Raw genomic sequence first — 23954 nt, 5'->3', positions numbered from 1 at the left:
TTTTTTTTGGCTGGAGGATAGTTAGGATATAAAACATGTTTTTCCTGTACAGCACAGATTTCTTATATATGAGTTTTAATTTTAATTCCTCTTTTTCAGCTTAATTACTGCCACAGGTCATTTTTTTTTCTTTTTTTCAAGAATAGGACATGTGAGTTATATTTTTGTTGACTTGGCATATCTGAGAATGGTTTCCATGTTAGCAAGGTCAGAGCATTTTCCTTCAAGAATCTGATAACATTTTCCTATTGTCTTCTAGTAATATAGTTTTATAGCAAAATCTGAAGGTAGCCTCGATTTTGCCTTTGTACTCTCTCTCTCTTAAAAATTTTTGTCTATATTCTCAATTTATTTTTTAATTAGAATTCAAAAAATTTTTGCTAAGATGCACTGAGAGATGTCTGTTCATTGATTGTTATGTGGAACATGGTAAACTGTTTTGATCAACAGACTTAGAAGATCTTTATTGCAAAAGCATGTTCTTCAGTTACATATGGGATTATTGCTTCCATTCCTGTTTCATTTTTTTCCTTTAGGGAATGAAATTCTTTTATTGGTCATCATCTTCCCTCCTGATTTTTACGTCTGTTCTTTTTCTATAAATTCTTACAGGATTTCTCATATTTGTCTTCTACATAAGTGCTGTTTTCTAAGTAATCCACTCAGTTCTTTCTTAACTCCAACACAGATTTTATTTCTGCTATGACATTTACAATTTTTGCTGTCATTCCTTATTTTACTCATTTTTCTGAGTTTCAGCCACTCCTTTCTGTCCCTGGTTTTTCGGGTTTCCTTTTAGGCGTGTCAGATGGTTTATAAGTGGTCCTGCTCGTGCTCACAGGGAATTGCTTTCAGAGGATTGCTCGTCTGTTGAGCTCCAGGCTGATCCTTCCTTTTCCTCATCAAAGAGTCTATTTTTCTGGACCCCATTTTTTCCCTCTTCTGCTTTGTTAGGGATAGATTTGTTCAGGATCAGTGTTTGCTGGTAAACACAGGCTCCGGGTTGCCCTTGGCCCTGCTCCTCTCAGTTGTTGGAGTTCCTTTTTCTGTCTTCAGCTGTAAAGGGAGTTGTTCACGTGTACCCTCCCATGTACGCCTGTAATTAAAGTCTGTCGTCTCGGGCAGATTTCCCAAGCAGAGGTGTTTGTCTTGCTTCTCGTCATTGTCCTGCTGTCTGGTGGCCCAGTCCGGGAGGGTATAAGGGAGCTGTGGATCTCAGCATTCACTGCTTGCCTGTGGCTCCCTGTGCCTTTTCTCACTTTACGAAGCTTTACCGATGAAGGCTGCACCTCGTCATGCACCTGTGCCTCTGTCCGAACTGCCTTTCTCTCAGCTCCTGTCTGCAGCACACGGATTTTCTGGGGTTTGCAGTTTCCTTCTGAAAGTAGAAATATAGAAAGGGGGGAAGTTGTGGGGAACAACACTATAGCAACTACAAGGAGGTCTACCTGTGCGGTAGAGGGACTGCTGCCCAGCTTTGTAAGTGCCATAATCTTCGTCTTTTCAAGTCAAGTGGTTGACAGTGGGCAGAGGGTAAAGCAGCTTCCCTTTATATGACCTTTCGCATGTGTAGCCTTGTTTGACTTTTCCAGCATACTGTGTATTATTTATTTGTATCTTTTGGTCTAACTGTCTTCATAATTAGTAGAAAGTCTTACCAGATTCTGGCAATCTTGTTAGCTTAAATTGTTACTATCATTATTATTATTAATAGAAACACTTATTAAGTATTATTTTGTGTCAACACTGATATAAATGCTTTCAATGTATTAACTCATTTAATTTTTATAACAACCCTTTTGTGGGGTACTATAATTATTACAATTTTACAAGTGGAGAAAATGAGGCATAAAGAAGTTGAGCACCTTGTCTAAGAGTACGTAGCTAGTCAGGACTTGGACCCAGAAGTCTATGTATTTGCATCATGTAACTTTTTATGCTGTTTTTCTGCATCTTCATAGGCCTGCCCTTCCTCCCTCCCTCTTCTTTCCTTTTTTCTCAGGTTTCTTTTATGACTACATAAAAGACTATGTCAGGAACAGGCAATGACTTTTTTTCAGTTTCAGAATGTGGAATATTAAAACAATACATATGTGTGTATATTCTAGTTATTTAAGTATTGCACTAAGGTGATTTTGTGAAATAAATTAAATTTTTCAAAAATATGAATTTGTTTAGATTGCAAATTTGTTGAACAGAAGTAATTTGTTCTTTGTAGTTCTTCGTTTATTGTCCTTTGGTGAACATTGGGCTGTGACAATAACGTTAACCCTTTAGTCTAATTCCCCCTAAGCACCTAACTTAACCTAGGGAATGACTTGATTATCAGTAAAAATTAGATTCGTTAGATTAGTGCTGCCCAGTTTGGGCACCACTAGGCAGATGGCTGCAGAGCACTTGAAATGTGGTTGGGCTGGTCGAGACGTGCTAGAAGTATAAAACATACTCTGGATTTTGAAAGCTCAGTATGAATAAAAGAATATTAAATGTCTCATTCATACTTTAAAAATATTTATTGCATGTTGAAATGACAATATTTTTACTTACTGGGTTAAATAAGATATTAAAATCAAATTTTGCCTGTTTCTTTTTACTTTTTTAAGTGTGACTACAGGACAATTAAAAACTACACATGTGCCTCATTTTATATTTTTATTGAGAATTCGGAAATGTATGAGCTGCGGTGCCTCTTCTCTAGGAGCCTGGTGGGAAGAGGACAGACAGGCAGTCAGAGGGGCGTGAGGAGTGCGGGTGGGAGCTTGTGCGAGGAGACAGCCAACCCAGGTTTGACGGCCCACAGGAGGTGACCTTTTAGGCAGTGGTAGTACCTTGCTTTTTCTTCCTTTTTATCTTCTTTCGAGGACTCTGTCTGCTCTTTGGATTGAAGGAAATAAAAGTTGAAAACTATTTTTAAAAAAAATTGAGAATCTTCTTTCTATTGATAATGCTTCCCAGTCTGACGGAACAGATTAAGGTTGAAGGAGACGGCCTGAGTCTGCTCACAGAGACCACCACTCGGCCCTCCCCGCAGGCCAGCTTAGACAACCAAATGGATGGTAATGGCTCTTGCAGAGTCTGAAACACAGGTCAGTTTGAGATCTCTTGAGTTCAGAGTGTCTGTGGGACGTCTAGATGGAGAGGAACATTAAGCAATTGGGTGTATGGAACTAGAGTCCAAGCACAATCTCAGCTGGCCATGTAGATTGGAGTTGGGTGCAGTCATAGATAAAGGAATGAAGTCATCAGGAAGTGAGTAAAGTGAGAAGTGGGCACCTTTGAACAGGGAACAGGGTAGGTTGAGAAAAGGGAGTATAAAGGTCATTGAAAACGAGTGGCCCGAGAGGGAAGAGTTCAGACAGGAGAGTAAGCTTTCAGAAGCAGGCAAGTGCAGGTAGTGTCAAAGGAGGTAGAAGTGAAGGCTGAGAAGCGCCAGTGTCTTTAATGATGAGGAGGCTACTGAGAGGAAAGCAGGGCCCTTGGAAGGGGCCGGGTTAGGTGGCAAAGCCAGATTGTGGAAGGTTGAGGAATCATTGGGGGATACAGAACTGGAGGTGGTAAGTTTCTTGTCTGGCAGTGAAAGAAGAAGGTTTTGGTAGCAGTGGGATATACTTACCAGACGACAACTGTGTGTGTCGTCTCTGGGTTGTAAATCCACTGGAAAACTGTGATTCTGTACCTTTACATTCTTCCTTGTAGTCCCGTGTAACATTCTTCATAGAGTGACTACTCAATAAATGTTGTTAATCATGATTTTCATCTTTTTAATTAAATTAATCAAATCTCTCTCAACAAGAATATCAGCATGATTTCCAAATTCTCTACACCTTAAAACTACGTGAGAACTTGATTTTATCCAAGTGTAAAGGCACTAAGGCCCTTGGGCATGGCTTAAGGGAAAGAAAATGGACTTTGTAGTCCACCGTGACTGTAATTTAAGTCTAGGCTCTAACACTTTTTAGCTATGGGATCTTGAACTCAAGTTAAATGTCACTGCTGGCCTTTTTTCCCTCGTCTATGAAATTAGGATAATAACACCTACCTTAAAGGGCTTTTGTAGGATTCAGTGAGAAAATGTGCAGTGTTTTGTATAGTACCTTATACAGTTAGGCACTCAGTAAATGCTCTGTAGAAAAACAGCAACTTCATATGTTATACGTGCCAACATTACAGCCTTTTAATTTGATTTAAAGAAGTATATGTGATATGACGTTATAACTTTAAATAAGACCAATTGAAATTTGAGTAAAAAATTAGATTAGCCTTTGAATAAAAAATGTTTCTTTTCTTGCCCTCTCTTCCCCATTCCAATCCAGGTCCTGAGGGAGTCTAACAAATTAGCAGAAATGGAAGAACCGCCCTTGCTTCCAGGAGAAAATATTAAAGACATGGGTCTGTAATGGTATTTTTTGTCAAATGTCTTCTCCTTTCTGACTGTACAGACTGTTCAGCGCTCTCGGTGTGCAGAGGACAGCCTCACTGCCCAGACGCCTCCTGTCTGGTGGGCTCCTCACTGCCTGCCTTCCCGATACCCAGGGTGTTCTGAGAGCCTAGCTCTTGACCTGTTGGTTGTGTTTGTACTTGGACCTCTGGGAAACATGCAGATTGAACTACATTCTGCTGCTCCTCTGGTTTGCTTTACTTTCATTGAAAGTAGGTGACTCAAAAAAACAAACAAACTAGCTGAATTCCATCAAAGTAAATTTCACTATTTTGAATAAGAGAGTGGGTTGTGTAGATAAAAAAAACACTTAGTTTTCATTTTGTACAAGTCATTTTTCTTAAAACACATTCTCTCTTTTTGCGTCTTTATTTTTTTGCTACTCTGAATAAACTCAGGTCGATTTGGGGATAAATATATTTCATCTCCATTGTAAAGCAAGCCATTTGCATGTGGGTGCATTTCTTTGTCTAGCCCAGAGAACTCAGCATTAATTGATTGTATGGACTGGAAACTGGAAACAAGCTCTTAAGCAATTTTTTTGTCCTCATGCTTTCACTGTTTCATTTGTGTGGTAATCTACAAATACCCATAGCTTTTTAAATTTTAAAATTATTTATTTATTGAAATATAGTTGACTTAAAGTATTATATTGGTTTCAGGTGTACAATATGGTAATTTGGTATTTTTATAGATTACACACCATGCAAAGTTATTATAAAACATTGACTATATTCCTGTGTACATTACATTCTTGTAGGTTAATTACTTTACAGTTGGCAGTTTGTACCACTTAATCCCCTTTACCTGTTTTGCCCCTTTCCCCATCCCTCTCCCATCTAGTAACCACTAGGTTGCTCTCTGTATCTGTGAGTCTGTTTCTGTTTTGTTGTATTTGTTCCCTTGTTTTGTTTTTTCAATTCCACATGTAAGTGAAAACATATGGTGTTTGTCTTTCTCTGTCTGACTTACTAACTTAGTACCCTTCACGTCTATCCATGTTGTTGCAAGTGGCAAGATTTCATTCTTTTTTAGGTGTCCATTTACAGAGGAATGGAAAAGGAAGATGTGGTGTATGTATACTGTGGGTTACTACTCAGCCATAGGGAAAGGATGAAATTTTGCCATTTGCAGTAACACAGATGGACTTGGAGGGCACTGTGCTAAGGGAAATAAGTCAGACAAAGACAAATATTTTACGATATCACTTATATGTGGAGTTTAAAAAGTACAGCAAACTAGTGAATATAACAAGGAAGCAGACTCACTGACGCAGAGAACTAGTGCTCACCAGTGGGGAGAGGGGAGGAGGAGGGGCCAGTTAGAGGCAGGAGATTAGGAGGTACAAACTATTAGGTATAAAATAAGCTGCAAGGTTGTATTGTACACCACCAGGAATAGAGCCAATACTTATAGTAACTACAAACGGACTATATAGCTTTTAAAAATTGTGGATCATTAACATTATACACCTGTAACTTATATAATATTGTACAGCCTCTATACTTCAATTAAAAACAAAGATTGCATGCTTGTGTTCATAAAAGAACTCTATAAGTAACGTTGGATGATCATTTTATTATCAATCATAATTTTAAAAAGAACTTAATAAATGCCTAATTTCCCTTGGCCAGGTGTCATTTCCTAATGTCAAAATAAGCGAGCCAGAGGGGCATCTCCTCCCAGAATGTGTTGCTCTTGCCCACAGGACATTCAGTCCCTTCACACTTAGCATGCTGTTTACCTCTTCTTGCTCTTAACTCTCGGTTGAATACCTCCCCACTTCCTTTTTTCCCATACTCACTTCTACCCTAAGCTTTTGTTCTGCTGAACTACTTACTAAGCTAGACATCACACATTGTCAGCGCTGGATATTATATAATCACAGCTGTTACTATATTGAGTGCTTCCTGTCCAGCTTAGTCATCGTCACAGTGACCTTATGAGAAAGATGTTAATCCCATTTTGTAGATGAAGAAACTAAGGCACAGGGAGACTACCTAGCTGGTAGAGTGACAGCTAGTGTTGTGACAGGTTTTTTTCCTCTTCTGAACCTATAGCATTTGCTATTTCTGCTATGATAAATGATCTTATAAAAGACTTTCAAGTTACCACTCAGTATCGTTGTTGTCTCCTCTTCCTTTAAATAGAACACTCCCATTAGGACCTCACCCTTGACTCATCTCCCTCTTCGTTCCCTGCTCTTTTTGGTTGACCATATCAAAATTAGTAGCTTTACCTACCATCTTTTTACTGATGACGCCAAAATTAGTTACTTCTAGTGTGAACCTCTGTCCTAATACATAGAAACAGTTGTGTCTTAGACACATGCCCTTGGGTGTTCTGTAGATACCCCTTATACCCAGCATCTCCAAGCCTGAAGTCATCACCTTTATCTCTAAATTTACTCCTTTCCTTTTATTCTCTCCCTCAGTTAGTATCCACACTGGTTGTTGTTGACTCAAGGCAGAAATCTGGGATTCATCCTAGGCTGTTCTTTTTTTCTGAACTCTGACATCAAGTCAGTTCACCAAATGCAGAGGAGTAATCTCTAAGGATTTCTTGAATTTATGTTTTCCTCTCAATTTTCAAGAGCCCTTGATATAATATTTATGTACATTGAGCTTCAGGTACATATGGGAAACTGCTAGGAGCTTAGGAGAGAGATCAGGGCTGGAAGTCCATATTTTGGAATCATCAGAACGTGGATAGTAGTTGAAAATCAAAGGAGGAAAATAACCCAGAGCAGGTATGGAGTGAGAAGAGGGCCAAGAACATAGCTTTGGTGAACATTTTACAATTATACGGTAGAAGAGACCAGAGAGATTGAGAAGGAATGAAAAGAATGCGATACAACATAAACGAGAGAGATCCAGACACTATACTTACCTTTGCCCAAGTGGTTACTGTAGTTTCCCAAGATGAGCTTCTTCCCTGCGTTGAGCGCTGTATCAGCATCTCTACACACCTCAAGGGTGCCTGCCACTGGGGCACGGCTCACCTGCCTGTGTTCCCTGAACGTCCTCCGATCCCGTAGCTGAATGGACTGCCCTTTGCATTACTTAAAGTATGTTTTTGTGCTGCTCTTTCTGCACAGATTGCATGCTCTCACGTATTACCTTTATTTGTGTATATTTTACATCCTTGTAAATAGGTATTCTCAAAGTCGTTTTGGTCTACCTCATACAAACTATTATGGATTCTTTTTTCACAGTGAGCTCAGGAAAAATTTGAGAGGATTAGTAATCTCAGCTCTTTTAGTAACACTAGGCAGCATTAGTAGTGCAAAATTTAGAGGAATACCTAATAAATAAAATATTTGAATCAAAAACCATCTGTATAGACTTGATCATTGTACAGAAAATTAAATGTAAGATATAAGGCTAGAGTAACCTGGAATGTATTAATTCGTGTAGAAAAGACATTTGATTCTTAGTTGGTCTGAGCAGTTTAGATGTTTTTAAAAGTCCGAGTGGTGTTGGAACATCAACAGAATGCTTTAACAGCAGCAGCAGCAGTGTCAGACCGTCGTGGCCTGGGCGCATCGGCAGGAGGGGTGGTCCTGGCCTGCAGTATTCCACCTTCTAACACGGGGGACAGACTGTGTACCTGATGGCTTGGCTTTGTGTGATGTGGTGGAAAGGGATTGGGACTTGCAGTCAGAGGAGCTGCATTCAAGTCCTCACCTTAGTAGTTACCGCTTCTGAAACAGTAAGCAATTTGTTTTACTTGTCTGAGCCTGCTAAAAATCGTAGGTAACTAGGAATCTTATACTTAAGGGTTGTTTTGACGGCTAAAGAGGTACTCAGGTCAAAATTACTCTATAAATTCTGAAGTGCCTGGTGTCAGTGCTGGTTGGCACTGTCGTCATTTGCTCCGGTCACAGTCTTCCTTCTACTTGGTACAAACCCTGCTAGGTTGGCATCAGTTCTCTCTTGAGAGTGGCTTAGCTGCCACCAGCCTGGAGAAAAGGATAAACAGGACAGAACGAAGCAGAGCCTGGTGATGGGAACAGTAACTTAGGCGTGACCCCTTGTATTTGGTGCAGTACTTTTATTTTGAAAGCACTTTCATGCATATTATTTCACGACTTCAGAATAAAGGGGAAGGTGTAACGAAAACTCTGGCCTAGGGGGGACATACTATTCTATAGTAAAATATAGAATAATAAGATTGGTTTTCTTGTGTGAGTTAAGAAAACTGGCTCTGGAAAGAATCCAGAAATGTTTTTAGTAACACTGACTAAAGTTTTCCCAGTTGAGGTAAAAATTCATAAGAGCAAGGAGATGTATGCAAGGCAAGTTTACGTATCTTTCTATAATGATGAGCTTATTTAATTTTAAAAGCTTCCCTCTAAATGAAACACTGGAAATGCATTGGAAACAATGATTTAAAAAATGTAGCTCAGACTCGCACATTCCCAAGGGAGCTGTTTCAGACGTTAGAAATGTTTGTTAGAAGATCAGTCTCATTTCAGATTCCATACGAAGCAATCAGTCCTTCAAAGTGATGAACAGAAAGCAAAGTCAGGAGGTTGCAATACATCATTAAACATACTTCATGCTCCTCAGTTTTCCCGGAAGCCCCTTGAAAGGTTCTTAGAAAGTTTTTGCTCCTAATTGTGCCTTACTTCCTTGGAACAATGAAAATACTCCTTTATCTGCTTATTTACTGCAGTAATGACATAGCAGGGATTTATGAATATTTTAAGATTTTAAAAAACTTTGTATCAGGCTTTATAAACTCTACCGTAGTAAATATTATTTTGAGCTAGTGGCAGCAGAGTTACCCTGCTTATTTAAAATAATTAACACATGTTTTGAAAAGCAGTCGTACTGTATAGATTCATTATTTATCATTTAATTAAATAATGCTTTGTTTATTTCTCTGCAAAGTTTGACATCAATTGTTTGGTTAGGAATATAATACCCTCATATCATACTATTATTTTTCTAAGAAATTACATTTCACGTACATTTCATTTCCCCCACAGCATTTTCCCCACAAATATAACCAGCTCAGCAGCTTCTGGTGTTACATGTTTATGGGACTGTGTATTTAGAGGAATGTTGACACACTAGACTGGCCAGAAGACGACCAGCAGATTGAGGAGGTGATCTAGGAGGTCTGATTAGCTGGCTGGTGGCCGTGACTTGAGACACTGTCACCACCATTGCTACCACGCCTCCGTGCACTACTCCAACCACTGCACCTGCTGTGTCACCAGGGAGAGTGGCCGCCTTGGCTTCCCTGTGTTCTGTCTCCCTCTGCCTCTTCAGTCCTCCCCATTCATTCTGCATTCCTTCCCCAGGTTAGTGTGTGATTGGAAGCTTGCTTTGGCTTCCCAGGTCGCTTTGAATCATCGGCTCTGTGATTTTCAAGCATTATGTAGACTAGCAGTCAGATTTCTATTAAATTTTACCTGTGAAAAGATGAGAATGCAGTTTTTAATAGTGTGCAATATACAGTAAATTGTGGACTCTTCTCCTTTTCAGCCAAAGATGTAACTTACATATGTCCATTCACTGGTGCTGTCCGAGGAACTCTGACTGTTACGAATTACAGATTATATTTCAAAAGCATGGAACGGGTAAGACTTGTCAGATTAGATTTTTATATGTACATCTATGTGTTGATTGTTCATCTTTGATCATTTTTATTTAAAGCATTTCTAATTAAGATTTTTTTCAGCTATAATTGTACAGTATCAGTTGCTCAGCTTTATTTATTTTTTCTTTCCTTTAGGATCCCCCATTTGTTCTAGATGCTTCTCTTGGTGTTATAAGCAGAGTAGAAAAAATTGGTGGTGCTTCTAGTCGAGGTGAAAATTCTTACGGACTAGAAACTGTATGCAAGGTAAATGTTGTAATACGTATGCAATTTTATTTGGTTTGCAAATCTTTGTATTAAATAGAGCCCGTGTTTAGAAATCGGTTTCCAAAATGTCAAATGGATTTTGTAATAAAAACATCATTCTAGTAGAAGAAAACAACATTTAGTTGTAATAAAAAGATGACTTAAATTTTTTGAACCCAACACAAAGTGCTCTCACATTCATTATTTTATGTTGGGCCTCATAAAAATCTTGAAGTAGGCACAATGGACAGTACTACCTTTAATTTACAAATTAGAAGCATTAGGCTCTGAGCAGTTGGCTCATAGTACTTTGTAGTGGAAGAACTGGTAACGACACATTCACCTGTCTTTCCTATTTCTCGTTCTCATAATTTGTCTGCTTCTGAAACAATAGTGGGGACAATTTCGTATCACAGACCTTCCCTATTTTCTTATCTAACTCGTGTTCTTTAAATGCATGGATACTTGAATGAAACTTACATTGTTATAATTTTATATCCAGTCGTAGGCATTTAGTACCGTGTGCCGCTTCTGCAGGTCCTGGTTCTCCTTATTGAGGCCTAATGAACACCTCTCGATTCAGGCTCACCTCCGTCCTTCCTTTGCTGTTCTGCCAGTGCCGGGAAAGTAGGAGCAGCAGCACGTGCATGACTCCCAGGGTCCTTTCTTAGGCCGATCTTAGGAGTCTCATGAATCTAGCGTTAAAGCTAATGACTTAGTAATTATCTGTATGCTTTTCCCTCATAGTCGGAAGGGCTCTGAGAGCGTCGTAGCTGTCAACCATGTGACAAGACGTTGTCTCCTGGTCACTCTTCTGTGGTCTAATAATAACAGAGCGTAGAATATGAGAGGATGTGAAAAAGGGTGACTTTGAACTTTTGATCATTTTAAATGTGATTTTTTTCCCATGAACAAGACCCTCATCAACAAACCAGCCATTCGTAGGGCCCCTGCTGTGGTGCTTTTGGAGACTCTGTGTTTAACAGAGTGATTATGCATGTCCCTGCTAGTTGTAAAGATATTTACTGAGGAAAAACAAGGGATCAATTTAGGTTCCTGCACATGTTTGTTTTAAAAGATAGTAGAGCTATCGTTTCTAGTTTTGGATCAGATGTGTAATCAAATCTTGTTCATGTTCTGTTGGTGCATTGTAGTGGGGTGTGTCTGTGTTCAGTTTTACAGCATGTGGTGTAATAAAGCTATTCTGAATTCTGTCTAGATGAAAACACTTGAATAAAATGGATAGTCTTGACATTATTCTTCATCTCAACTTTTTTCTCAGTGCTGTTAAGATGTCAGGAAACTGGAACATGAATATGTATCTACATCTAACCTGAGCATAGACAACTGCTTGAGGGCAAATAAGGGAAGGGAACCTGGGGTCTTTAGATCTGACTGTAGAGCCTGGACGATATCAGCCAGACTATCCAGAGTTCCTGCTGGTGGATGGGTGAAGAACTGGGCCATGGAGTGGATGAAGACCTTTAGGCCGACTTTGGCTCTGTCATTCTAGTAGCGGGAGACTTATGGAGAGAAGATCCAATGGAAGGGATTACAAATAGGAAAATGGTCACAAAGCTTAATGGAAATGAAGACATTTATGAAATACAACAACAGCTAATCAGGTTTTTAATAGGGAAATTCATGACAGAAAATGGGCCTTCACTGGGAAAGGACATATGTTGATAGTGTGTATCAGTCATGTGATAGCAGTGCCTACGTCAGACGCTGCCTCCTTCACTGGCCTGCCTTGAGTTCACAAGCAGAGGTTAATTTTCTTTCCTCTGAATTCTGCCTTGTGTCAGAGTGCCTTGTGTTTGTTTTTCTCTCTATCAATAAGGTGTTGTTTCCCTGCTTCCAGGAGCTGTTGTCTGATTTATTTTTGTATCCTATATTCACAGATGTTAACATTTTATAAGATAGTTTTAAGTTGCCTTGTTTATTCATTAAATAAAAAGTGAACTAACAATGATAGATGACTTGGATCCTAACTCTTTCCCAGGATATTCGGAATTTACGGTTTGCTCATAAACCTGAGGGGCGAACAAGAAGATCTATATTTGAGAATCTAATGAAATATGCATTCCCTGTCTCTAATAACCTGGTAAGATTTTCTTATCTTTGAAAAATCTGTATTGTAATTATTGGCGTGGTTTTAAGAAATGTCTAGGCTATCTAGAATCTCCACATTTTCAATCCTACTTTACTGTTTAACCAGATGTATAATTTAGGTTTAATCTAATCTCTAGGACCAAGTTTTTCGGTATAAAATGAGGAAGCTGGACTGGCTGATTTCTGAGGTCCGTTCCTGCAGACTGATACTCTGTCATTATAGAATTTTTTTATCTAGGGTATTTCCATAATGAAAAGCTGTGTGTAGTTTCCATTAGGATGTGAAAGCCCCTTTTTAATTGGGAGCGGAGAATTAAGCCTAGCAATTTTAGTAGGGAAGGGAGGACAAATTCTTAGTTGAGTTCCTACTGTGTGCTATTAACAGTGTTAGGCTTCCGCATTTATTTTATATAATCTAATGTCCACAGTAGCCTGTGGCGGTAAATATTATTTATCCATATTTTAAAGTTGAAGCCAGGAGCAGGTAGGCAGTTAACTCAATGGCTCAGTTAGTAGGGAGTAAAATTTGGAATCAATCCTGGTCTTCTGACTCTAGTTTGAGTGTTTTTCATCATAGTTGTTCCTGCCACTTTGTCTCCATTACTGATAAATAAAGTTTTCTTTTTTGATACACAGATTGCATGCCAAAAAAGAAACAGTTCATTCAGTATGTTTTATAAAATGTAGCACAATCTTTAAAGCTGCCTAACTGCTGAAACTGTGACGTCAGACTAGTTCATTGCATTAGAAGATGTCTTTTCTATGTCATATGTCTTTAACTATTTAGAAGTAAACCTAAAACAGCTACCAAAGATAAATTCTGAATGAAATATGGTGATACGTTAGCATTTGATAAATATTGGTGGTGGCCTTTGTGCTTTTTTTAATGTTTGAAAAATATACAGTTAAGTTCTCAAAATTATAAAGCAAAAGATAAAACAATAATATAAAACGATGCCAATACAAAATACCTTTGCAGATAAGTAAATGAAAACTCTAGATATGATAAGATTACATTTATGATTCATTACCTCCATAATTGTCTTTTTTAGCTTTAACTCCTTTTACTTTTTGTAGCCTCTTTTTGCTTTTGAGTACAAAGAAGTATTCCCTGAAAACGGATGGAAGCTCTATGACTCTCTTTCAGAGCACAGAAGGCAGGTATGTATGTTTTTTCTTTTAATTTTAACATTCTGTATTCTTTCCATTTCAACAGAGACTTCATGGGTAGAAGTAAACAGCTTTATATAGTTCTGTGGGTTTTTTTTTTTTTTTTAAATGAAGGCTAATCTTGATATTTTTGGGAGCCTTTCAATTTCTTTAAACTGCTTTTCAAACTATGTCAGTGATCTTTTATGAATCCTAAGTGTTTACAAGTGAATCAGTTTATTTAAAAAATGTTTAATAATTAAAAAAATAAAATTATAAATATATTTATGTTTTAACATTCTTATATGTCATTTGACATTTTTCACTCAGATTTTTCTTTTGGGGTGTCCTATAATTTAATTCTGAAAAAATTTCCTTAAGTTCTACTGCTTATAACTTAGCTCTACATAAAATTTTGGAAGTTCTACATCTTCACAGAGGACACACTTGTACATGCAGTGTTAACAAATCAAATCTGATAGTGTATGAAAGAGATAATACATCATGACCAAGGTGAGTTGGCTTAATGTTAGAAAACCTAATAATGTGATTCACCACAATAAGAGATGAAGGCAGAATTCAGTCTTGAAATCTGTGTTGTAGTGTATCCTTCCCCCATCCTCCTCAGTACACCACTTCCCACAGAGTTCTTACACTGCACTACTTAAACTCTACCTAAAATAGTCCTTATTTTTTTACTTTGTTCACTGTGCTTTCTTGCGAATTTAAGTTCAGACACATTGTGCTGAACTTAAGAATTCACTATGCTGTTCATTGTTCACTGTGCTTTCTTGAGAATTTAAGTTCAGACACATTGTTTCTTAGTAGTCATTAGATTTGATATCCAAATTATTATAAAATTCAAATATGAAAACCATTAAGCTGTGATTTTTGTATTTAGATTTTAAACGTTGCATTTTAATTACTATAAAGCTTCTGGTTTGTTCCACAAAGCTAGGAAGAATAAAAACCCATCACTAGAGAACTAAAGGTATCCAGATGGTTTGAAACTGAGTTTGTTGCTCAGCCACATGTGGCAAGTGAAATTTTAAAATTCCTCATTCAGTCATAAAACCAAGCGCTAGCAAACTATGAAGCAGAATACAAAATAAATGGATCAACTAAAAGCCAAGAGTCTACAAGTAACATTGTAAAAGTTTTGCTAATCCAAAAATCCAGTGTCAGAAATAGGTGGCAGAGCAATCAGGAAATCTAACAAATGTCTGTAAAATTGTAAAAATGAAGAATATTCTTTGGGAATCTGGGTAAAAATTGCTGTCAGTTCTAGTAGCATTCAACATAGAGCTTTGGAAAAGAGATGAGTTAACTGTGTCCAAAAAAAATAAATAAGTTATGAAAAAGAATAAGAGTAAGTGCAAAACAAGCAGAGAACCTAGTCACAAAGTGGACAGAAGCCCTAAACAGACATCTCTCCAAAGAAGACACAGAGATGGTCAACAGGCACAGGAAAAGATGCTCAACATTGCTAATTATTAGAGAAACGCAAATCAAAACTGCACTGAGGTATCACCTTACACTGGTCAGAATGGCCATCATCAAAAGTCCACAAATTATAAATGCTGGAGAGAGTGTGAAGAAAAGGGAACCCTCCTATCAAAAAGCTGATTAGCTGATAACCTTATGGACGTTCTCTTGTGTGTTATTTGTGGGAATTCTCTTGTCGCATTTAATATTTTTTCCTTATCTTTAAGTTTTGTCAGTTTGATTACTGTGTGCCTCCACATGCTTCTCTTTGGGTTAATCCTGTATGAAACTCTCTGTGTTTCCTGGACTTGGATGACTGTTTCCTTTCCCAAGTTAGGGAAGTTTACAGCTATTATCTCTTCAAATATTTTCTTAGGTCCTCCTTCGTCTCTTTCTGGGACCCCTGTAATGCAGATATTAGTGTACTTCATGGGGTCCCAGAGGTCTGTTAAACTGTTCTCATTTCTTTTCATTCTTTTTCTTTTTTTCGTTCTGTGGGAGTGATTTCCACTACTCTGTCTTCAGGTTTTTTATTTTTTTTTTAATTTAAGTTTATTATAGAAGAAAATGAAGACATTCTGTTTGTTTCTGTCTTTCCTTGTTTTCATTGAGGCTTAATTGGCATATGACATATTAGTTTCAGGTGTACAACATAATGATTTGATATTTGTATTGCAAAATGATCAACACAATAAGTCTAGTTAACATCTGTCATTGTACAGTTACACAATTTTATTTTCTTGTGACCAGAACTTTCAAGATTGATTCTCTTTGCAACTTACAAATATAAAATACAGTATTATTAACTATAGTTGCCATGCTGTACATCATATCCCCGTGACTGACATTTACTTTATGATTGGAAGCCTGTACCTTTTGTCCCCTTCACCATTTTCCCCACTCCTGACTCCCTCCTTCCAACAACCAACCGTCAGTCTGCTCTCTCTGTCTATGAGCTTGGGTATTTTGTTTTTTGTTTTATTTTTTTAGATTTCACATGTAGGTGAGGTCATACAGTATTTGCTTTTCTCTATTTCACTTAACATAATGCCTTCAAAGTCCACCCATGTTTGCCAAGTCCCATAAAGGATTGAACACTTTTTGTGAAAAGGAATAGGTAGCCCCTTATAGTTTTTAGGCAGAAGAATGAAATGATAACTTTGCATCTTAAAAGATTATTGTGGAGGCAGTGTGGGGAATGGATTGCAGAGGGACAGAAGAGAAGTGATAATGGCCTGAATTGGGGAAGTGCGAGTGAGGATTGAGAGAAGTGAGCAAACTTTTTCCTGACCCTTTTGGAAGAAAAAATCATAGAAATTGATCATTGATTGAAAGTATAGTGTGAGGGAGAGGGGTGAGTTAAAAGATGGTGTCCAAGTTTCTTGCTTGAGTACCACCTCTAGAAACTCACTGAACCTCTTACCAATTCACTGAACATTTTTTATTACGGCAAGTAAATACACTTTTAAAATCTCTAAGTAAATCTTTTTTTATTTCTGGAAATAAGTAAAGATCTCACTTAAAAGCTGTCTAGTATATATAAAGTTGAGGAAAGCAAGAGGGAAGGAGAGATGTAGATCATAGGAAGCAAGTTAGGACCCAGCTAATTGAATGGAGTAAACAGGATGGAAAGCACTAATGAATACAGACCATGGCGAGGGATAGATGGAAACCCTACTGATAGCATTTACCGCGTGATTATTGGGAGGGAATTTTCCCTTCTTTCTTAATTTTAATATTCTTCTGGGTGTTTGGCAACAGCTTGAGAACTGTCCCCTTAAAGGAGAGTCCTTCTGCTCTTTGAATTGAGATTTTTGTAACAGTTTTGTGACCCAGGATGGTAAATTTTTCTTGAGGAACAATGTACTTTTATTGTAAAAAGGATAGATTCAGAATGTACTTGTAATTCTTTATTACTTCCTTTGGTTAAGTTACAGTCTGTGCCACAATTTCTTCATCTAGAAAATGACGTTAATGAAACCTGAATACAGTAAAGTGTGTGTGTGTGTGTGTGTGTGTGTATGAGAGAGAGAGAGAAAGAGGGTGCTGGCATAGTGCCCACACATAGTAGGTGTTCAATAAATGTATGTTTTTCTAAAATACGGTTTCTTTCAATTCTTTCTTTTTCTGTTTGATGACATGAGTTGTCAAGGGTGATAAAATTTAAAAACATTTAATACAATGGCTTTATTTTCTATAGTATGGAGGATGGAAATTTTTAAGTGCGTTATTAGGTAATCCTTTATGTGAAGTTGTATACTAGTTGTAAATATAGCAAATCTTGAAGGACCAAATGAGTTTATCAATTGATACGTTTTTTAAAAATTGTTTTCCTCTTGCCTTTTTTTTTTTTTTTTGGCTTTGCCTTCTATTACTTCCTTGTTTTTCTAGTATGTTTTAGATTGGCAACATTTTATCAATACTATAGAGGTCACTTTATGTATGTAAGTGATAAACATGTGCAGAGCGTTCCGTGGACACTTGGTGCCCGTCCTCTGACATTTCTTTGTATAGCTGGATGGCAGCAGAATCACTCATCCAGTCAGACTGTATGAGCCTGTGTTCTTTTTAAAGACAAGCACATTTTCAGTCTTACTGTTTCCTTCTTTTTCATTTAGTGCTTAGGACAGACCCAGCACTCAATCAGTATTTAATGACATAATAAATCTATTGACATAAAATCGGGTGTCTAAATGAATACAGATCCCCGTGTTAGAATGTCTCATCTTAAAATCCTCGTCACCACAGGCAGGCAGTAACTATTTCAGCAACTTAGGAGATGGGTAGTGGAGGTGAGAGAAGATGAGTAGTAGGGTTCTATTCTGATGTTTTTTTAATATTCGTGTAAGGTAGTCATTTGTCTATATTTTATTTCACATATAGGGAATTCCAAATGAAAGCTGGAGGATAACAAAGATAAATGAACGATATGAGCTTTGTGATACGTACCCTGCCCTCTTGGTTGTGCCGGCCAATATTCCTGATGAAGAATTAAAGAGAGTGGCATCCTTCAGATCGAGGGGCCGTATCCCAGTAAGTGCCGCTGAGATGGACCTTTGCACGTGCTTTTGTACTACACATAATGCTGAGAGTAGCGGATGGGAGCATGGAAATAGGATAAAAATAGCTACAGAGGCAGGTCTTTTCAGGGATATTAGAGAAGGAGTTACTTAGTAAAATTTAAAACTAGGGGAAAGACTTAGATTAAAGAGGTTTCTGAAGTGTTTGAAATGGACATTAGCTGCACAGAGTTGCATGGTTAACTCAAAACCAAAGTTGGCTCTGTATTATTCACTATTTCTTTATCTTACTATATTTCTTTAGTCATGTGATAAGTGTTCTTTTTAAATTCTAGAAAGAAGAAAACTTCACAAATTTAGGTGAATTACTGTGTTCTAGAAAGATCAGCTCAGGTAATTTTAGGTACAAAAATGTGTGGATTCTGAAGACTTTACAGTTGTGCAGTTTTGCTAATACAGTGCTACAGCTTTAAAAGTGGAGTTGACTTAGCCCCCTTTTAACATGTTTTCTAGAGACAATATTCCCAAATAGTGACTTTCATAAATATCTGGTTAAAAAATTAGATCAAGTTTTCCACATGCCAGAGTTGTCTTGAAAGAAAGGTGATGATTTTTCATAGCAGCTTCATACATCTTTTCATGGCTAGGCTTTGGATCCAGTAAGAAAGCAGTGTTGAGAAAACACAGAGTAATGTTTTTGAGAAAAATTATAAACAGAGAGGTATGTAAAGGGTGTGTTGCCATTTCTACCCCCATTAAGGTTTTATCATGGATTCATCCTGAAAGTCAAGCCACAATCACGCGGTGTAGCCAGCCCATGGTAGGGGTGAGTGGGAAGAGAAGCAAAGAAGATGAAAAATACCTTCAAGCTATTATGGACTCCAATGCCCAATCTCATAAAATCCTTATATTCGACGCCCGGCCAAGTGTTAATGCTGTTGCCAATAAGGTAAGATCGTCTTTCAGAAATTAGAGTTTCATGAATCGGCATTTCATAGATCGGCTGAGTTTGGTGGGCGCCACAGTGGAGTAAAAAGAGTTCAGGCTTTTCAGTGATAAAGATGTAGATTCTAATCCTGGCTCTCCTGCTTGACAGTATGACTTTGGGTCAGTTATTTAATCTTTTCAGACCTTAATTTACTTATTTGTAAAATGAGAATCATAATAACTAACAAAACTGTTTTAAGATCGAAGTCACCTGATAAAAAGTAGTGCATAACCCTGCGTACTTACACAGGAAACAGGTGTCAGCACTTAATAATTCCCCTCTCCCTTCTGCATGCCGGACAGCCAGCGGAGCCCCTGCCTGGCTGAATTCTGCGTGGCTCTGGTGTGGGAGCCCCGCAGCGGTGTTCTCAGGGCCCAGTGCTGCCCCCTTCTGACAGCTCTCCACCTGCACAAGCTGTTCAGCTGCACTTGGAGCAGTAGTCCCGATTTCTGTTACAGAATAAACACTAGCATTGTGGAAATAGAAATTCTGGTCCAGTTGACAAAATGTACCATTGGAGGAGAGAAAATGGACACAACTTAGCCTTAAAAAATTACTTCTTTTTTCACCCCAGAATATATTATGGAAGAATTAGATAACGCACATAAACCAAAATGAAAAAATACTAAAACATCCCAAATCCTGTAACTAAGAGAGGAAGAACCATTAAACCTTGGTTATAATTCTCGACCTATGTGTATATATCTACACACACGTATTTGAGACAGAATGGTATAATTTTTAAAAATTGACACTGTCTTTCTATGCCAGTAAATATAACATTAATGGTATAATAACCAATAATACCAGCTGTTGTTGGATATTTAGGTTATTTCTGCCTTTTCTGCTCTTAAAACAATGCTGGGATGATCATAATTATGGGGCATGTACCTAATTATTTCCATTCTCTTTAGTGTTTTGAGGACATTGTGAATTCCAGGCATTCTCTTAAACTGTAAATATTTCCCCTTAAAGGAGAAATGAAATAGTGTGTACGTGACGCCAGTACCCCAGGGACGGGCACATATTTTTCCAGTAATTACTTGTTCCTCTCCCTAAACTTCATACCGTTATTAGCAGGAATGAGACTTACGATGTTTTCTAGAACAAGACAAGGGGGAGAGGGGAATATAAGGCAGCGAAGGTGGGAGGACAAAATGTTATATTCCTCACGTTATTTTTTTAAATCATTCCCACACATATTTCACTATGGAAATCTCTCTTTTTAAGACTGATATGTTTTATCTATTTATATATTGGGACATTTTTCTGATTATAAAATATGTAATAGACAATTTAAAAAAACTAGGAAGGCATAGACAAAGTAAAGAACGGAAATAAAAATCACCTATAATCGTTAATCTTTGATATATTTTCCGCCACTATTTTTTCTGTGCATTTATGCCTTGATTATTTTGATTCGTTGTTTTTCCTTTTAACAGGAGAAGAATTATTTCTTTGTATGACATACTCTTAAAAATACCTCAGTGGTACTTATAAAGCTACGTCATTTTTCCACTTAGTAGAGCATCTAATATCGGGTGTTTAAGTATTTAGAATTTTAAATATAGCTAAAATAAGTAACTTTTGTTGGCATCTTTGATTATTTCCTTAAAATAGTTTCCTAGATATACAGTTACTATATTAAAATCTAAAATATACATATTTTTGAAAGTTTTGTTACAGATTGCTAATCTTCAGAAAGGTTGATTCAGTTTAGCAACTTCACGTCTTTTCCCCTTCAGTTTTATTGAGATGTTACTGACACAGACCAGTGCATACATTTAAGGTGTACAACGTAATGATCTGAGGTACATATACAGTGAAATGGTCACAATTAGTTAACATCCGTCGTTACAAATTTTCTTTCCTTGTGATGAGAACTTTTATTTAAAGTCTACTCCCTTAGCAACTTTCACATGTACAACACAGTGTTATTAACTGCAGTCACCACGTTGTGTGTTAGATCCCCACGGCTTATTTATCTTGGACGTTTGTACCTTTTGATCACCTTTGCCCAAATCCCTCTTCTACTGCCCTTTTTGAATTTGCAAAAGTATACATCTTTATTGCAAATATGTTTTTCCCTTCACTGTAAGAACGTTTTTTTAACTTCGTCAATATGAGTATGACAACTGCTCTTGCAACCACAAGTCGTATCAAGAATCAAAAGTTTTCCAGCCACTGCATCTTCTATGTGTGTCCTACCCCAGTCAGTCTCACCTTCTACCCCTGCTAAAAGTATCCCCTATTTTTTATAGAAATCATCTTCTTTCATCCTCTGTACTGTATTACTGAAGTGTACATCCCAAGACTCTATAGTTTAAATATTATTTGATATATCTTTTAAGTCTCTCTTCATCTGTAGACTTCCCCTTACTCATCTCTTTCTTTTTTTAAAAAATGTATTTTATCTGTAGTTTCTCATAGTCTAGATTTTGCTGATTGTGGGGTGGTATGGTTCAACTTTCTTCTGTTCTCTGAATTTCCTTCACATGAATTCTGAGCTTTATTCAGGTTCAGTTCCCTTGGCAAGGCTACAGGGGATATATCAGGAGGCACATGACGTGGCTGATTCTTTCGGGGATGTTAGCAGCTGTTCATGCTTAGTGCCGATATACACTAATTTGCTGGGGTTGCAAAATGGTGATATTCTAATTTCATGATTTCCTTTTCAGCTGTGAACTCTTTCTCTTATTTAAATTTTGCTTAATCGACAATTCAATTAATATAAAAAAGCAGGAAATGCTTGATTCTTTCTCTTTATTTACCAGATTTCCAAATAATGAACCTACTCCTTGTTATTCCATGAAGGTGACTAATTTTTTTAAGTGTCATTATGAATTCATGTATTTATACATAGTCAGTAGTTTTAATCCATTACAGATAATATTTTTTCAAAATTAAAATTTGCCCCCTTTGGAATGAACAGAACCCTTCCTGGCCTTGGCTGCACTCAGATTGATCTGTTGTGCTTTTCCTGTGGTGCTAAAACAAGGAAGTAGAAGAAACACTAGAAACCCCCCCATAAGGCTCTCTCACGGCTCTCTTGTACTCCAGTCCGTCTTGTATCCATACTTCCTCCTGCTGCTTCCCCGCACTCACTGACAGCATCCCAGTCTTGTGGCTCTTGGTAACCATCTTGGGGTTTGATGGGATGCTCTGTCCCCTAGTTCTGTCCTAAAAGATTTTTGTGTGTTTTTGGTTTTACTGTCTAGTTGCTCTGTTTTTTTAAAAATACCAGTTGTATTGAAATATAGTTCACTTGCCCTGAAGCGCACTCTTTTAAGATCTGTATTTCAGTGTTTTTAGTATATTCACGAAGTTGTACAGCTTTCTGATCCCAGAGCATTTTCATTCAGTGTTTTTGTGGCAGGTTGTGTGCAGTTGCCACCACTGGTGTGTTTCTAGGATTTGTTGAGGCAAATTTGAATTGAAAGCCCCTCTACCCCGACCTGCTTTTTCCCGCTTTCCAGAAGTAGTGCTTCTTAACAGGTACTTAATGGAACACTGTAAATTTTGCCCCCATGCCAGTCTTGGATCCAAACTGTTTCCCAGACTGTCAAGTGTCAGAAAGGAAGCTTGAACTTCTGTTCTTTCTGTAATTGGTTGTTGGTTAAGAGGTGAGTTTTGTTTTGTTTTCAAAGGTGCGAGTCATATGATCTCTTAATTTTATTTAACTACAGTGGCTATTCCAGTATTTTCTTAATTTTTTTTTTCCATTGGTGCTCTGAGATGAGTGATTTTATAAGTAAGATAGGAGCCATATTTTATACATAAGATAGGAGAATATTTTATTCATAAAACAGAGAAAACGTCAATCCAGGAAAGTTCAGTCCTCCTTTCCAGCCATAGCTTATTTTGAACACCAAGTATTTCTTATTCTGCTCCGTGGTGTGGGTTTGTATCTCTGAGAGTGCAGTATTCTGTGCTGTAACACTTGTTCTTTTTATTTAATACTAATTGTGTGGTTAAAATAGGAGCCAGTCGTTATGACTGCAAAGCACTTTGCAGAGACTCAGAAGACAGTGCAGGAGGAGGGAGGGAGGTGAGGAAGCGTGGGCAGGGCTGAGCGGGGCAGACGTCTCTGCGCGTGGAGCTGCTGGTCTGGTGGTTTCCGTCCTCCGTAAGAAACTAGGTAGGACTTAAAATATGGACAGAGGAATTTTAGTGCTTTAAACTGTTCAAGTACTTTCATATATGTTACCACATTTAATTTTAAAAACAGCAACACTCGGAAGTGAGGGTGAGAGTGTGTAGTCTTGTTCTATAAGGAACATGTGGTAGAGCGAGGTTGTGTTCAGTGGCCCTGAGCAGACACTTTTTCCCGTGGAGGTTCCCTGTTCATCAGTGACGTGTATCGTCTGTTGGGTGTTTTATGGCCTCCTTTCAGGGATGCCAGCACACAAAGCATGTGCATTCTTTTATGATTTCCTGTGATGTTTGCTTTTTTTTCCCCCCCAGGCAAAAGGGGGAGGTTATGAAAGTGAAGATGCCTATCAAAATGCAGAACTAGTTTTTCTAGATATCCACAATATTCATGTTATGAGAGAGTCACTACGAAAGCTTAAGGAGATCGTGTACCCCAACATCGAGGAGGCCCACTGGCTGTCCAACTTGGAATCTACTCACTGGCTAGAACATATTAAGGTGAGCAGATGTTACTGTTTCTTTAAACTTACAGATTATCAAACAAAGGCTTTCTCTGCCCTTCTGTCTATGTTGGCTCTTGACATTTGAAATTGAGAAGAAAGTGCCCTTTTAAATAGTGCAAAATTGGTAACTGCTTTGGTAATTAGAACCACTTTTCTTTTTTTTTTTAACATTTTTTATTGATTTATAATCATTTTACAATGTTGTGTCAAATTCCAGTGTTCAGCACAATTTTTCAGTCATTCATGGACAT

The 23954-nt window shown here is 37.7% G+C and overlaps 1 protein-coding gene across 6 annotated transcripts in view; it reads left to right on the top strand.

The window, feature by feature from the left end:
• MTMR2 (myotubularin related protein 2) overlaps positions 1-23954 on the top strand; it is an 86899-nt gene that overhangs the window by 48709 nt on the left and 14236 nt on the right. For 4 of the 6 annotated variants that reach the window (XM_010977808.3, XM_031460613.2, XM_031460610.2 and 1 more), the window contains 8 exons: positions 4314-4389; positions 9934-10028; positions 10184-10294; positions 12297-12398; positions 13484-13567; positions 17924-18073; positions 18821-19009; positions 23513-23698. In XM_010977808.3, coding sequence (XP_010976110.1) covers positions 4314-4389; positions 9934-10028; positions 10184-10294; positions 12297-12398; positions 13484-13567; positions 17924-18073; positions 18821-19009; positions 23513-23698 — 993 coding nt within the window. Of the gene's footprint in view, positions 1-2674; positions 3087-4313; positions 4390-9933; positions 10029-10183; positions 10295-12296; positions 12399-13483; positions 13568-17923; positions 18074-18820; positions 19010-23512; positions 23699-23954 lie in introns of those variants that run through there. The other 2 variants (XM_031460612.2, XM_064492835.1) reach the window with 2 other exon arrangements.

Source organism: Camelus dromedarius, chromosome 12 (assembly GCF_036321535.1).
Source record: "Camelus dromedarius isolate mCamDro1 chromosome 12, mCamDro1.pat, whole genome shotgun sequence".
Taxonomy (NCBI): domain Eukaryota; kingdom Metazoa; phylum Chordata; class Mammalia; order Artiodactyla; family Camelidae; genus Camelus; species Camelus dromedarius.
The sequence above is the reverse complement of the archived record's forward strand: the minus strand, read 5'-3'. Positions and strand labels throughout refer to the sequence as shown.